This window comes from Arvicanthis niloticus, chromosome 5 (assembly GCF_011762505.2).
Source record: "Arvicanthis niloticus isolate mArvNil1 chromosome 5, mArvNil1.pat.X, whole genome shotgun sequence".
Classification (NCBI taxonomy): Eukaryota; Metazoa; Chordata; class Mammalia; order Rodentia; family Muridae; genus Arvicanthis; species Arvicanthis niloticus.
Window position 1 is genome coordinate 101,250,026 of NC_047662.1, and position 11,583 is coordinate 101,261,608.

Below are 11,583 nucleotides of genomic sequence, written 5' to 3' on the forward strand. Positions count from 1 at the left end.
CAGGACCTTTGGACTAGCCTCAAGAACATGAGACTACCACAAACAAGCAAATAAACCAACCTAAGAAATTAGAGAATGTACTGCTTACACAGAGTTTATGACACAAGTCATATTAGAGGAAGTTGGTCCTTTCCTTCTTCACTGCTACCTGGTTCCTGGAAAGGACAGGGCACAATCAACTTCCCGGTGCCTAAGTTTAAAAAAAAAAAAAAATCCAGTAACAACTTAGTTTGCAAGAACAGGGAATACCAGAATTCTAATGTGATGGAAATACACCCGAAATTAAACAATGTAGATGACAATAACATATAGGAAAAATAAGAGAAATGTTTTTGTCAAACTATCCTTGGACCTAGAAACATTAAATTTATTTCTACTACCCAGGGTGGCTGGAAACCAAAAATGTATCTTCAGGTCTTCTTGAGTAGAATGGACATATACTGACTATGAGTGTCCTATAAATATCTGAGCTATTAAAGCTAACATTCTATAAGTTTTCCATCAAGATCCTTTCGGTTAACTGGATGACTAATTAGTGAAAATAAATCATAAGCTATTTAAGGGTAAGTTGCAACACAAATCTATTTTATGTACATTTAACATTACTAAAGACATTGCTTTGTTTAACTTTAAAAATGGAAGTAGTACATGTGCAATATGGGAAAAACTGTTCTGCAAGGATGAGCCTGGCGAAAACAAGCAGGAACTTTGTCAATGAGCTACAACCAAACCCAAATCTTTAAAACCATTTATTTATTTGTCTATTTTGTGTGTTTGAGACAGATGTAACACAGATGGCCCATAGTGTACATGCTACCCATTTTTAAATGTGTGTGTGTGTGTGTGTGTGTGTATTTTTTCTTTTTAAGAAACAGAGACTGAAGAGATGGTTCAGTGATGTTTACTGCAGAGAACTGGGGTTTAGTTTCCAGCACTACATGGTAGCTCACAATGACCTGTAACTCCAATTCCAGGAATCTGATGTGATCATCTAGTCTCCTTGAAATGATGTAATAATATCATTTAGAAACATATACATACACATAAAAACAATAAATCTTTTTAAATAAATAATTTTTAAAACAGAAAAGAACATGTAAGAGAAGTCAAACTTAGATGGGTAAATTTTTTTAATTGTATTATATTGGTTTTCATGGGGGTGCAGTACACATGCCACAGTGCACATGTGGAGGCTAGAGTTCAACTTGCAGGAACCTATTCTCAGCAGCCATCATGCTTGTTGGCATGGCTTCATCCACTGACCGACCCATCTTGCCAGTCCTCTCTAGTCCTTCTGATAGGCATAAAGTATTACCTGCTCATGGAAGACTTGCCTATGGTAGAAGATGCTCATCTAAGAAACACTGGGCCACTCCATTTCCTATTGGATCCACTTGAGTATAATTATTACGCCAAGAAAACCAGCAACCAACAAACCACACAGGAGATTCGTGTAAAATCTGACTGTAAAGCTATAAAGCCTAACAAAAATGCCACAAGCTGTAGCACTGTGATAAGAAATTTTAAAATCCTAAATATCCACCAATATTTCAACTGTTTAAAGTAAGAACATGCATAGGGAGTGCTCTCAGGATACTTAGAAGAATCAGGTAAGCTGAATGTGGTAGCATATGCCTGTAAGTCTACCTATCAAAAGGAGCCCTACAAATTCAGGGCCAGCCCCGTCTACATAGGAGAGTTCCAGGCCAGCAAGGACTACATAGTGTGACCTGTGTCGAAAAATATATTTATATTCATAACTCACATAGGCTAAAAAGAAAATTTTTTAAAACTAACTTTTAAAAGATGAGAGATAATATTGGCTGGAGATGTAGCTTAGTGGTAGAGAACTTACATGCATGAGGTCCTAGGTTCAAATGTGAAATACTGTGTACATTAAATTATATATAACCTATATATTCATATGGAGCTGGCATAATGACACCACTTGAGAGGTAGAAGCAGGAGAATCAGGAGTTCAAGATCACTCTTAGCTACAAACCAAGTCTGAAGTACAACTGGGCTATATAATACCATCTATATGTGCCTGCATGTGAAATAAATTCACATTATGAAAATTTCTAGACTATACACAAAGCAGTAAACAGTAACTACTACTAAGAAGTGAAAATAAAGAATGACAAGAAAACATTTTCCTTTCACTTGACATTCAACTGTTGGAATTTTTTTTACTATGCAAACCAATCACCTTAGAAAACAAAACAAAGCTTCAGGTGTAGCTCAGTAGTACAGCACTTAACAGGCACTGGGCCTAGGGCTCAGTCCCCAACATACACACAAAGGCCATGAATTAATAAAATGACTCTCAGTGGTAATGGAAAAACCATAAAGATTTTTATTTTCCTTACACTTTTCTGCATCATCTCAAAATTTGAAAATTACCAACATATTAGCATCTATTACTTCCTTACTTCCAGGACTGTTTGCTGGCTGCAGTGCTAGGGACTGAATCCAGAGTCTCCTTATGGTTACACACACAATGAATATATTACTTTTAAATTTTTCAAGACTCTTTTTAAAAGGATCTCACTGTGTAATGCAGGCTAGCTTTGGACTCACAGTGATCCTCCTGCCACAGCCTCCAGCATATTGGGATTACAGGCACATGCACTACTAATAGTCAAAAACTGTTTTCTTCTTTTTCTTTTTGAAGCAGGTTCTCATGTAGTTCAGGATGGTCTTAAACTACTGATCTTCCTGTACCTACCCCCCAAATGCTAGGACCATATATGTGTGCCACCACAGCCTCTGCCAAGTGAAAGGTGGTCATTTATGGACTAAATTGGGATCAGGATCCATAGCTCAGTTATTTAAATGCTGTTAATCAACAATGAAAATTACAAAAAAATACAAAAAGCCCAATTCTCAAAATGCTTATAACATAGAGGAAGTTAGTCATGAATACCAAGACGATGAAAGCTACAAAGTCCTGATTTGGTTTCCTGTGGTTGCTCTTATATAGATAAAATGATACAAAATAGTATCATTTTGAGTAAACATGTACCAAAACATATTAAAGAAATACAGAATGCTTGGTTTGTTTTTAAAACAGTCTCTCTACAAGGTCCAGAGCCCTGGAACTCACTAGGTAGACCAGGCTGGCTTTGAACTCACAGAGATCTGCACGATTTAAGAGAACTCTTTCTTGTTGCTTTGGAGTTTTTGCTTTTTCATGACAGGGTTTTTCTGTGTAGCCCTGGCTGTCCTGGAACTCACTCTGTAGACTAGGATGACCTCAAAGTCAGAGATCCTCCTGCCTCTGCCTCCCGAGTGCTGGGATTAAAGGAAAGGTGTGCACCACCACCGCCCAGCTAAACTTCGATTTTTAAGAAACCATTATGTTGCCTGGTGGTGGCTGCCTTGCCTGATCTGCCTATCTCTTCTTCTCGAGTGCTAGAGTTACAGAAATGAGCCACTTACATATTATATATCATATGTTATCATTTAAACCACTTATCTCAGTTCTGTCCTTTTACTGATAAAGTGATGTAGAAAAACTTTTAACACTTTCATCTATTATTATGACCCTTCCCCCTTAAATTAACTCAGAATTAAGTCATCCACATTCTCCAAATGACTTCTATACTGTCTAGTAGTCTCACCAATCTCTTCAATAATAATTCCCTCAATCTAGTTTTTCTTTTTTAAAAGATTTATTCATTTTTATTTCATGTGTATCAGTGTTTGCCTTCATGTATGTCTGTACATCACATGAATGCCTGGAGCCCACAGAGGCCAAGAAAGGGCACTAGAGCCCCTGGAACTGGAGTTACAGTAGTTGTAAGCTGCCATGTAGGTGCTGAAAATTGAACCCAGGTCCTTTACAAGAGCACTTGATGCTCTTAACCACTAAGCTATCTCTTCAGCTCCTCAATCTAAGTTTTCAATGTGACTCTAACAAGGGACTATTCCAATTCAAGACAAATCCAGTTTGATCTGACCATTGTTGTCTCCTCTGTCCAAGTCACCTTAAGTGTAACAATACAAGAACAAGGGTGGTGTATATGACTCACTGCCAAATTAGTGCCGCTGCCCAGACAAGTTATCTAAGGTTTAAAAGAGAAAAAGGTCACTGAGGACTGAGGAGGTTTTCAACAACAGAGGTAGACTTTAAACTGTGAAAGGGAGGATATATTTTAGATAAATAGAAAATATAAGTCCTTTAGAGGGTACAAGCACAGAGCAAAGTAAATGCAAGGATGAACAAAGTTAGTGTTAAAGAGGAAAGTACTGATAAATGTGTCCTCTCAAGAGAGAGAGTAGGGCAGTTGACAGCACATATTATAGTGCTTACAGAGGACATGAGACCCAGGGTGTCCCATCCTCCTGTAACTCAAGCCCCAGGGCATCTAGCTGTCACTTTTGGACTTTGGGAGCACCTGTATTTACAGGTGAACATACTCACACACAGACATGCACATATACACATAACTGAAAATAAATCTTTGTGGCTGGACAGTAGTGGTGCACACCTTGCCTTTATCCCAAATAGGCAGACAGATCTCTAAGTTAGAGGCCAGCATGGTCTATGGAGTGAGTTCCAGAACAGCCAGGGCTACACAGAGAAAACCTGTCTCTAAAAAACAAACAAATCCTAAATAAATAAATCCTTAGAGTATGTATGTGTGTGTATGTGCATGCATACCTGTGTGTGTGTGTGTGTGTGTACCTGTATCAAAAAGGAGAGCTAGGGCCAGCCAGATGGTTTAGTATGCAAAGGCACTTGCTGCCAAGCATAACAACCAGCCTTCCATCTCCAGAACCCATGGGGTAAAAGGAAAAAACTGATGCCAGCTAGTTGTCATCTGACCTCTACAAAAGTTATGAGCTTATACACATTAACACACTAAATAAATCATTTTAGGGACTGAGGAGATAGTTCATCAGTTAAGAGAACTGACTACTCTTCCAAAGGACCAGGGTTCAATTCCCAGTGCCCACATAGGAATTTACAACCATCTATAACTCCAGTTTCAAGAAATCCAAGGCCTCTGAGGGAATTAGACATACATGTAGTACACAAACATACAGGCAGGCAAAACATCCATATGCATACAAACATAATAAAATTTTAGGAAGAAGCACCTGAATAAGCACACTAGAGTCAAGATACTGAGAGCCTTTAACCTGGAGGAAGTAAGTCATGATTGCTGGGTTAAGACCATGGAAATAAATTCTAGAAGATTTGAGGATTGTTAAATCAAAACCAATTTGGCCAGCACTTACAAGTTAAAGTCTGGAAGACCAAGAGTTTAAGGGTATGTGAGACTGCCTTGGATGGATGGATGGATGGATGGATGGATGGATGTGTGGGTGGATGGGTGGATAGATGGGTGGATGGGTGGATGGATGTGTGGTGGATGGATGGATGGATGGGTAGATAGATGGATGGGTGGGTGGATGGATGGATGGGTGGGTGGATGGATGGATGGGTGGGTGGGTAGGCAGACAAAAAAAGTTAAAGGCAAAACAAAAAATACAACTTACCAATTTTTGTATCAAGTTAACTACTGTTTGAACTTAACTTCATGAAAAGGTTTTTCTTTCTTTTTTTTCTCTTTCTTTTTCATTTCTTTTTTTCTGTGTGGCCTTGGTTGTCCTGAAACTTGCTATGTTGACCACGGTAGCCTCAAACTCAGAGATCCGATTGCCTGGGTTTTCCAAGTGCTGGCATTAAAGGCATGTGGCATTATACTGGGTTGAAAAGGTTTTTAATCCAACTGTACTCCAAGATAAATTGAAGTTGAATTATTAAACCGTATCACTAAATAGTCTGCTTTCAGACTATGAACAACAACCCTAATCCCAGCTAGGGGTAGAGGTGGCATACATGTTTAATTCCAGCACTTACTTGGGTAGTTGTTTTGGTTTTGTTTGCTTATTTTTGAGACAATACCTCACTATGTACCAATGGCTGTCCTGAAACTCATTAGGTAGATCAAGCTATCCTGGAACTCAGAGCCCTGTCTGCTTCTCCCTTTGCCTCTGCCTCTGCTTCCCAAATACCAGTATTAAATGTGTGTTCAACCAGATACAGGAAATCCCAGTCTTTAGGAGACTAAGGCAGGACAATCAGCACCAGTTCAAGACCAGTCTGGGATACATACTGAGTTATAGGCCATGATGGACTACAAAAGAGACATTATCTCAAACAAACAAACAAAACAGAAAAAAAACAGAACACCAACAAAGCAAATTCCAGCTGTCAAAATATAATACAAGGAATGCCACTGTAGTAGATTTAGTTTTTGCCAGGTATAATATCTCACACAGGGAATGCGCTCACTCAGATGGCCAAGGCCAGCCTGGCCCACAAAGGGTGGGCGGGCAGACGGAGAGACAGAAAAAGACTTCAGACAATGCCCACCAAAAAAGTAAAGAGGGGCTAAGGGTATAGACCAGTGGTTAAGTCGTGCTTAATGCCAGGGGCACTGAGTCCAAATCCCAGCAAACAAGGAGAAGCAAACCAGGCATGGAATCACAAACCTGTAATCCCAGCATTTGAGAGGTAGGACTGACTCTTAGATTGAGGTTGGGGAGAGACAGACAGAGACAGCAACAGTTTAAATATCAGAATTTTCGGACAGTGAAAGCTGACTGATATTAAAGCAAATAAGAACAGAAGCAGCTCCTTTTCTAGTTAAACACTGATAACTTCTGATTTAAAAGTGCTCCTGCCTAAAGTCTTTCATAAGGTCTAGCTCTGTCTGGTGTGGCAGCAGAGAATTAATAAACTATACAAGAGGCATTTTCAATCCCAATCTCTCTCAAATCCTGCTACTTGGCAGCAGGAATCTAAAAGAATAAATAGACTTCCAGCTGCTGAGGGAACATGCTTCTCTAAAACCAAAGCAAAATTCTCATTAATGAAAAATCAACCACCAAAAAAGGAAAACTGTATCTCTCATAATCCCCGGAAGTAACCAAATCCTATTTGGGGTTAGTGCAGATTTAATGAGACAGTAGACTAGAACAACCCAAAGCAGTTCCATTTGCCAGCAGCTGGGGGAAACACTGCAATCAGAGAGATCACAAACAACAATGCTTCTAATCTGTACAGCCAAAAGAAACATGAACTCTCAGCTATCCAGTAAAGAGCGACAGGAAAAGGCTCTGGGAAGGCTCTAGTGGGTAAATGTGCTCTCATAAGCAAACCACTTCATCTCATTTTATTCAACAGATATGAAATGACTTGTGATTTGAATTTCCCAAAATCAAATTCAATCAGCAATCCAAACCCTACTTTTTCTGACCAGTTAATCTCTCTAAAATCACAGTTCTTGCATTCATTCAAAATTTCTACGGAGCTAGGCACTCGAAATACTACCAAACAAAACAAAACAAAACAAAAAAACAGCAACACAGTCTCTACTCGTTTAGAGCTAAGTCCAGAGCACTGTACCTCATGTGACTTAAACTCCAAAGCTCTAGTTTTATAAAAAGCTTCCTGTAATCCCAGTACTCAGGAGGTGAGGTGGTTAGATCACAACTTCCTAACCAGCCTGAGCCACACAATGAGTTCCAAACCGTCCTACATAACAAGACTGTTGTTACCAAAAACAATCACACTACAAACACATCCCTTCCTGGATGGACCAAGTGAGCTCAGAGAAAGGGACAGAAGTTAAAATAAAATAAACCATATCTCTATGTTCTATTCCCAAAGGAGAGAAGCCAACACCTCCTTCTTCAAAGTGATTTGTGAAAATAATTTGAACCTAGACATAGACTGAGGTTCAGGAAAGGTGCCAGGGACGAGACAGGCAATAGTAAGGCGCAAATCAAGGAATAAACTAGAAGGGATGTGACAGCTGTACCACTAACACGGTCAGAGTAATAAAAAGCTGCTATTCCGGAGCTAACTAGTTACACAGCGCGGGAGAAGAATACCAGGCGGTCCGCTATAGACAGGCGCCAACCACACAAGGTCTCAAGAATCCACTCTCATCAGACCCTTTTCACTGTTGAATAGCATCTGGCAAGCTCGACAACATTGTCTCACGGCTGCCAGAATGGACGGATAACAATCCACTGCACAGCGGGGTCAAGAAAGAACGGGGGTGGGGGGGTGGGGAAAAACTCGTCGAATGTTTAGAAGTGACTATGAACATATTCGCCTCCAGGGCAAGCACGAAGAGCGAAGTTCGGGAGAAGCGCCGCCGGGACACTACAAGTGTCTGGGCAGGCGTGGGAGCCGCGGGTCCCGCCGGCCGCGCACTCACCACGCACGCAGAGCAGCGACATGGCCGAGGCGTGGACCAGCCTCCGCCGCACCTCAGCCGCGCGGAGCCGGGCCGCTCCCTCTTTTCTCTCAGCAGGTGCCGCGCCGCCCTCCGCTGTCCGCCTCGCGGGTCCAGCCGCTCCTCATGGTCCTCGTCGCCCGCCGCGATCCCCGCTCCCTCGGAGCTGCCCGGGTTCTCACGGTCGGAGAGAGCGGAGGAAAGAGCTGAGGCTCCGCCGGCAAACTGGGGACTGGGCGCGGCCCCGAGGCGCCATAGCTGCGAAGCTTGAGCGACCAGAACTCCCTCCCCTCACTCCAGCTGGGATCGGTGCGAGAGCCTGGGCGGGACCAATCCCCAGGGCTACGCCTCCTGGCCAATCCGCTCGCGCCCAGTCTGCCGACCCCGCCCCTCAGGAGCACGTAAACTTCGAAGTCCCCCTTCAATTTTCTAATCGTCGAGATTGATAGCAGCTCCGCCCACTGAAAGGGCTTCAAAGCAGGGATGGGAAGGGCTAGCCCTCACCTGTGTGAGGCGAGAGTTGAAACCTTTTGCTCCTCCCACGTGTGTGGAGTTTCCACACAAAAAACAGATTCTTTTCATTGAAGAGTTCGCAGTTGATTTCCTTAATGAGTCGAGGCCTTACAACCGAAGAGATACTTGCCATAGTAATTACACAAGGTTGTATTCCGGCTATGGCGGCAAAATTCTAATTCTTCCGGAGATTGAGGCTAGGGAATTAGGAATTCAAGGCCATCCTTGGCTACGAAGCCTTCTCTTTAGAAAAATTAAAAATGTGTCTTTCCACATGTTAGAGCTACGAATCTGGAGAGGAGAAAAAAGACTGAACCCTGGAGAAGATTTGGAACACCCTCATCATAAATAGATCTCAAAGATAGTGGGCATTTCGGGGCTCCCGGTAGATGGAATATTTAACTTTTCATCACAGTTTTTCTAGAGTGAGCAAGGAACTGAATGAAAAAGAGTTGAACTTCTGAATTCTAGTACTGAGTCTAGAAAGAACAAACAGAATTACTATAAAATCAAGGACCCTTCTAGAGAATGCAGAGGCCAGCCAACGAGAGACTGGCAACCACTTAGCACCTGGCAAATAATATAAAGCAGGGGAAAATAATCTAATAAAATTGTGAGGCGCACACATTTTAGACCTAAGTAGATCCAGCCAGTGTATTTTCTATTGGCATGAACTAAATAACCCCAGAACTTAGTAACTTAAAACAACGCTGATTATGTCAAACGTTCTGCGGTCCAGAATCTAGGCACAACTTAGATCTCAGTCCTCCAGTTGAGAGTTTCTCAGAAACTTCCATGTGCCTGCTGGCTGGAGTATCTCAGTTCCAACCTCCCTTCTGTGATTGTTGGCGGAGCCCAATTCCTGCAGGGCTTGGAATAATAGCCTCAGCTCTTTATTAACTACGAGCAAGACTCAGTTCCTTGTCACATGGGCTTGGCCAACACAGCTGCTTGCACACAGTCTGAGGTCAAGTATAACATCAGATGCCTGTAATCTCAGCACTTGGGAGGTAGAGACAGCAGGAGTAGCCATTCAAGACTCTCCTTGACTACATAGTGAGTTCAGTGGAATCCTAAACTACATCAGACCCTGCCTAAAAGAACAAATAGAAAAAGCAAAAAAAAAAAAAAAAAAAAAAAAAAAAAAAAAAAAAAAAAAAAAAAAGCTGAAGCATGAAGCTGAGAAAGCAAGGCAGTTTCCTGAAAAGAATAGAAGTCATCACCTTTACCATCCTGACTTACCTAATCACCTCATTTTTCAAATATTTGTTTCATTTCTAGTTATGTATATGTGTGTATGTATCTGTGTGCAAATGCCCTCAGAGGCCAGAGGAATCAGTGCTCCTAAAGCCGGAGTTACAGACAGTTGTTCGTCCCCCAACATGGATGCAGAGAGCCAGACTTGGGTCCTCTGCAAGAGCAGTACAGGCTCTTAACTGCTGCGTCATTTATGCCTCCAACACCCCCACCCCCACCTTTTTTAACATTTATCAAAAGTGAGTCATAGGATTTACAAGATGGCTCAGTGGTAAAGGTGCTTGCTGCCAATTCTAATGGCCAGTTTGATCCCTGGGACCCAGAGGTAGAATGAGAGAAATGTCTCCCATGGCCCTCTGCTTACATACACGCATACACACACACACACACACACACACACACACACACACACACACCTAATAATAAAATGTTGCCAGGTGGTGATGACGGCACACACCTTTAATCCCAGCACTTGGGAGGCAGAGACAAATAGGTCTCTGTGAGTCTGAGACCAGCCTGGTCTACCGAGTGAGTTCCAGGACAGTGAGAGCTATACAGAGAGCCTTGTCTCACAAAAACAAAAATGTTAAAGAAAAAAATGAATGAATGCAGCCAGGAGACCAAGTCATTGGAGGGGCAGTTGAGCTATCTGCTTAATATGCTAGGCATGGTGGATGGGATATGCCAGTGATCCAACAACATTCAGGGGACCAAAACAAGAGGATCCAAACTTAAGGCCAGCCCCTGAACTGTATGTATATCAAGGGGGAGGGGAGAAAAAGGGGAAGAAAAGCAGGGTCTGGGAGAGGGAGGAAAGAAGGTGATGACATGCCCTGCACTCACTTGAGATTATTTATTATTATACATGCAGTTCCCTTGGCCACAACTGAGAATATAACGTCACACAGGGAGAAAGGACTAACAGGAACTGTTGGGGTTAGGAACAAGAGGTGGTCTGGGAGATCAGAAGATGCTAGAGAACAGTAGCATGCAGCCCAACAACTTGCACCAGCATCCCAGGCCCTTGCCACCTAACTTCTCTGCTCATGCAGTCTCCATTTACACAAGCTGCCTTACTTAGACTTTTGCAGTGTTTTTCTTCTTTTATGCTTTCTTGAGCCATTTCCACGTAGAAGATGACTCTAGAGCTAAGCTCTAAACCTTTTTGGCTTAGAGCTTAAGGAAGCCCTTTCTTAAGTTTCCGTCAACTAGTTCCAGGAAGCCAAAACCCATTGTGATATTCCTACCAGAGAAAGACACTTAACCTAAAAGCATTTGTCATAGTCTGCCTGGACCTCACATGTTAAAAACCTTCTGTTATCAATCACTGGGCTGGGATACTCCACCTGGATGAGAAGTGTATGTGAAGTTCTTCCAGTACTGTTTTTCAGCAGCTGTGTGTCCCTTGGCTTTTGACAGAGAGTAGTAGCACAGTGGCAGTAAACAGGAGGGAACAACAGATGACACCAGTATTATAGCTCCTTGTGTAGGCCTGAGGTACCAGGACTCTTAGCCTTACAGTGACAGATGTTACCACTCCATTGTAGGTCTG

General features: G+C 42.2%; 1 protein-coding gene across 8 annotated transcripts in view; it reads right to left on the minus strand.

Moving 5' to 3' along the window:
- Positions 1 to 8,575, minus strand: part of Unc13b (unc-13 homolog B) — a 214,986-nt gene extending 206,411 nt beyond the window's left edge. For 5 of the 8 annotated variants that reach the window (XM_034504038.2, XM_076935125.1, XM_034504037.2 and 2 more), the window contains exon 1: positions 8,244 to 8,571. In XM_034504038.2, the coding sequence (XP_034359929.1) occupies positions 8,244 to 8,265 (22 nt within the window). In that variant the 5' untranslated portion in view covers positions 8,266 to 8,571. Of the gene's footprint in view, positions 1 to 8,243 lie in introns of all 8 variants that reach the window. The other 3 variants (XM_076935124.1, XM_076935123.1, XM_076935126.1) reach the window with 2 other exon arrangements.
- Positions 8,576 to 11,583: the final 3,008 nt, after the last annotated feature.